The 4,729-nt window shown below is 60.2% G+C and overlaps 1 protein-coding gene across 1 annotated transcript in view; it reads left to right on the top strand.

The window, feature by feature from the left end:
* Positions 1-983, top strand: part of FAM19A3 (family with sequence similarity 19 member A3, C-C motif chemokine like) — an 11,529-nt gene extending 10,546 nt beyond the window's left edge. The window contains exon 5 of the mRNA XM_019546817.1: positions 788-983. Coding sequence (XP_019402362.1) covers positions 788-799 — 12 coding nt within the window. The 3' untranslated portion in view covers positions 800-983. The remainder of the gene's footprint in view (positions 1-787) is intronic.
* The last annotated feature ends 3,746 nt before the right edge of the window (positions 984-4,729 follow it).

Raw genomic sequence — 4,729 nt, 5'->3', positions numbered from 1 at the left:
TATATTTTTTTATGCTTCCAGTCTGATCTCCCTGCCATTGTTAATGGATTTGCTAAATTGCTCCTGCTGAATATGCTTCTTGTTTGGCATGCGCAAGAGGCTGGGGATGGAATTTAAATAGCAATATTTCACATGAATCTACCACTGTGCTGGCTGCCTTGACAGAAATCTCTCGTCCTACTGTGAAATCCATAAGAAAGGACGTGGTAATGGGTAAATAGGGTGTGAACATCTGAAGGCTATAAAACTATCCACAGTAATCAGCATAGCTCAATGTTTAAAGGGCTGAGAGACAATCTGCAGCCTGCGTCCCAGAGTTTGCTTAAACTGTTTACAGAACAGCAGAAAAAAGCGGGGATGGAGAGCTAATTCCCCCATTACCTGCCTGGCTGATGGGTCTCTGGCAGGGTCTGCTAAACGGTTTCCCCCTCCAAGCGGGATGCGTCTCCTGGGCCGTCGCTCTCCAGGCAGAGCAGGTGCAGGGCTGAGAGAGGGCCGTCGCGGCACGCGGCGGGGGGACGGGGAGGCTCCGGGCCGTTCTCAGAGCTACCCCCATGGACCCCACCAGCACCGGGGGGCTGTGGCCAGGCCTCTGCAGTCACAGAGACCCACCCCGAAGCCCCCTGCCTCAGGACTGGCTCCCCCACCCCCGTCGCTCCCCCCTGCTCGCTCGGTGCTCTGAGATGCAACAGGCCCCGTGGGTGGTAGGAGCTGTTGATGAAGCTGCGTGTCACCCACCTCCTCTCCCAGCGCTGCTGTCTAACGTGCCCTTCTCCTTTGCCGGCAGGTCACGCGATAGTTCCCGTGGAAGTCCTGGCGGAGGGTTGCCCCGACGCGCCACGGCATCGCTTTCGCCTGGCCGCAGGATGCTCCGGCCGTGTCCCGCAGAGCCGCGAGCAGCGGGGCGGTCGCCGCGGCACGAGGACTGCAGCAGCACGGGGCCGGGATGGCAGCGCCGCGTGAGCACCCGGCTGATCTCGGCCCCCCGCGTCGGGCGGGGGCTCCACGCTCACCCTCCGCGGGAGCAGCCTCCGGGATTACAGACAAAGGGCGCCGACGCAGGCCCGGGATCTGCGGAAACCCCCCTTGTTGTTGTGGGCCAAAGCCCTGCCAGCCCCTGGCATAACGCACGCGCGGAGGGGCTGCTGCAGATGCGACGGTGATGGGCTCTGAATGCGGCTGCCAGCCTCCCTCTGCTCCGCGCTCCCCTCAGCCTCACGGACGCGCGCCGGGAAATTCGCAGTTTTCCCCGTGCCGGTCAGTCAAGCCCTCGAGTCACCTAGACTCTGCTGACAGTCACAAAGCGAGGGGGGGTGGGAAATAGCTTCATTCTTTCTGCTGAAAATTGCAGTGGCTCAAATAATGGCTGTGGGAAGCATCTCTCATTGCCAGGAGTTTAGGATGCCGCACCTGGGTACCGTCCTCCCCACCTCGGTCTCCTGGCTCGGAGGATGCAGACGGGACTGGTGAGAGATCTGCAGGTTCCCAGCTGAGGCAGGGGTAACCCCACTCACGTCCATGGGATCGCCCCGAGGGGCCGGAGATTAATATCCAGCCTCGTGTGTAGCTAAGCCCGCAGTCCAGACTGAGCCCCTGATGGAGAGGTATAAGGCCTGCCCTGAGCATCCCGCCATTTCAAAAGCAAAGACCGGCTGGTTTCCCCTTGCTCAGGGATTGCATGAATCGGGCTGTTCGTTTCAAGTTGCCAGCTGCAGCCCACATCACAGGAGCTGGATTAGCACTAGTCTTTGCAGGAGAAGTTCAGGGAAGCGAATCTCTTCTTCCCATTCAGCCTTTCGTGCCTGGTTCAGTAGAGGTTGTTCGCCTGCTCAGTCCTTTGCATTCAGGAGGAAGAAGCCAGAGCATCCCAGGCATCTGCAGTGAGCTCAGATCCCTTACCAGGGCAAATGATGGCTCCTCGTTTCCTACCATGTCTTGGGGGCTCTGGGGAGAGACGGCAAACCCCATTGTGCCCGCTTCTCCTTGCTGCAAATCTTGGTCATAAGAGGCAGCTGCAGGCCCTTGGCCTTGGGGTCCACGCTCTGCCCTGGCGGAGGAGCTGCCACGGGCCTCGGCTCTTTGGCTATCCCGGCTGGTGCCCGTTGGTGCAGGGTGGGTTGTGCTGCTGGAGCCTGCTGCCCGGAGCCAGAGTGAGAGCTGCCCCCGGAGCGGGGCTGCCAGGCACGTCTTCTGTGGAGGCAGCGCTGCTCTTCCCTCCAGCTGCAGCGCCCCGGGCAGGACTTGCAACATCTGGAAGTGGTGCAGTGACTCCAGAAGCACGTGCAGGGGGGGCTTGGAAGTGAGGCACCGCTGACCTGCACTGCAGGCGTGCCCCAGGGGAGCGCTGAGGCCGAGGGCTGGGATGGAGACAGAGCAGCAGGGAGGAGGAGCAGGAGAGCCCCTTTGCAATGCCTCTGGGTCCCTCCTGTTTGAGGGCAGCCTGGCCCTGATACCACCACCATCCAACCTGCCAGGTTTGGTGCCACCCGCTTTTGTACTGGGGTTTGAACCCGTGCCCAGGAGGCGATGTACAGACCAGACTGTGGACTATTAAATACATTTTAATCTCTGCAGAGGGCCGTGTCATTTGCAACCCAGCAGGCAAGGGGGCTTTCGGAGCGTGGCTGAAGCCAGGTGACGAAGGGGCAGAGCCTGGCTCCTGGGGACTTTGTTCTGGGCCCGGTCCTATTCCCGTCCCAGGGTGCAGGGGAAGGCTGGGGCTATTCACGCGGTGTTGCCAGGGTGGAGGCGGCTGAGGGTGCACAGGGCTGTTTCCAAGTGCGGCACAGGGCACGGGTCTGGCCCCAGCAACCCCGACAGCCTCCGGCTTCCCCTTGCAAACAGGCTCGGTAAGCACTGGCCGAAATCTCCGGGGGCGGGGAAGGGCCCGCTCCCAACGGGGGGGGATATGGGGCTGGAGGTCTTAGGGGACACAGCTCTTCTTGCTGAGCTGGGCCTGGCCGGCTGCACCCCGGGGCCCTCGCTGTCTGCACGGGGTGGGCGCAGCAGGGAGCTGTCGCAGTCAGGCGTTACCCGCAGCGCCCTGCGGTGCCGGACGTCTCAGCCTGGTTGCACGGAGGCTATTTCTTCCACAGCAGGGGGCAAAGCGGGGCAGGGCGCGGGGGCGCGTCTCAGCCCATCTCCCGTGGGTGGAAATAATCGTGGCGTCTGTGGGGAGGGTTACTTGCCCACGTGTGGATCGTGCAGGCAGCAGAGGCAGTCTGGGACGTGGGACGTGGCGGCTGTAACCCGTCACAGATGGCAGGGGCTCTCCGGCCCCGTCTTCCCTGATCTGAGCCCTCGTTGAAGGAGCGCACACAGCTGGCGTGGGTTGCTGATGCTCTCCTTGTCCAGCTGGCCTGTCCTCGTCTGGCTGTTCTTGGATAAAAAGGGGGTCATTGAATTATCTGTGAAGGTTTCCGGGGCACCAGGGTTTGCACACAGCTGGTCCCGGCTCTCTGGTTCATCCCGCAGTGGCGGTGGAGATGCCTCCCTTCCCCGGCAGTGACGCTCCAGAGATCCCAGGGCCTCTGCCTGGAGCAAGCATGGGAGATAATTGAGAGCGGCGGTGGTGCCAGTGGGACAAATTCTGCCTTTGCTCGTGACTCCCACTGCAAGGCTCGTGGCTTGGCCTCGGGATTTCCTGGAGTAGGAGCGAGCAAAGCTTGGCCTGCCTGGCACATGCCGAACGCTGGGAATGGAGACAATTTGCATGAATGAGATCCCAGCGAACACTTTATTGCAAACACTTTATTGCCGGAGGGAGGCTCAGCGATAAAGTTCAGCTTGTGTTAATTTCATTAATATTTAAGGCCGCTTCTTAAGTGACTTAATGGAAGGAGGGAGGTTTGGCAGATGCCTGATCCGTGCCGTCGAGCAGAGCGGGCGCGTGGATCCGGGAGCTCAGAGGGATTTTTTGGGTGAGTTTGATCTGCGTGTTGTGGGGTCGGGATGAGTCACGGTACTGCAGACCCGGAGTCCTGGCTTGTGTTTCCAGCTCTGCCACTTGGCTTAGCATGTGGTCCCAGTGCCTCAGTTTCCCCATCTGTACGCACCAGCTCTGAGTCGCACATACCCTATAACCATCCTGACAGCGAAAGAGACCTTAACACAGACACGGATGGCAGCCGCGCTCTCTTCAAAGTCCTTCCCACTGCCCAAGTGGGGTGAAGGGGCTTGCAGGAGTGGCTGCTACCTCTCGTATCCCCTCCTTTGCTTTGCTCTGAGGCTTGGAGGCAGCTTTCCCAGGTAGCTTATTCATTTGCATCGGGCTTGAGGAGTCTCCCGGCAGCCTCTGCACCTCCTGGTGTGTTGGCCTTGAATGTCTTTGTCTCCTGCCCTGCCCTTCAAAGCCCATGGCTTTGCTTCTCTAGATGCACTGCTTTCTTTACCCTCACCCTGCCCAGCCGGAGCCGTCCCTGCCCCGTTCCTGCCTCCTTCTGCACTGCGCGTGTGCAGCACGGGGGGCCTGAGCGGTGCTGACCAACGGCCAGGTCACTTCCCACCAGTGTTAAACTAAGGTCTGGGAGTCTCCTGCCACCCCTGACCTCTGTGGTTCTCTGTCAGGGGAGCACAAGCTGAAGGCAAACAGCACATCGCAGCCCGGTGCTTTTTAAAGCCATAAATAAGGACATGAGGGAGGAGAAAAGGGCACGTTTCTGAGCTCCGTTGGGCTAGGAGAGGGTTTTGGAAGAAAAGGGTGGGAAAAAAACCAACGTATTCCTGCCTG

Source organism: Crocodylus porosus, unplaced genomic scaffold (assembly GCF_001723895.1).
Source record: "Crocodylus porosus isolate Cpor-Errol unplaced genomic scaffold, CroPor_comp1, whole genome shotgun sequence".
Lineage (NCBI taxonomy): Eukaryota > Metazoa > Chordata > Crocodylia > Crocodylidae > Crocodylus > Crocodylus porosus.
This window is presented reverse-complemented; position numbering and strand designations above follow the sequence as displayed.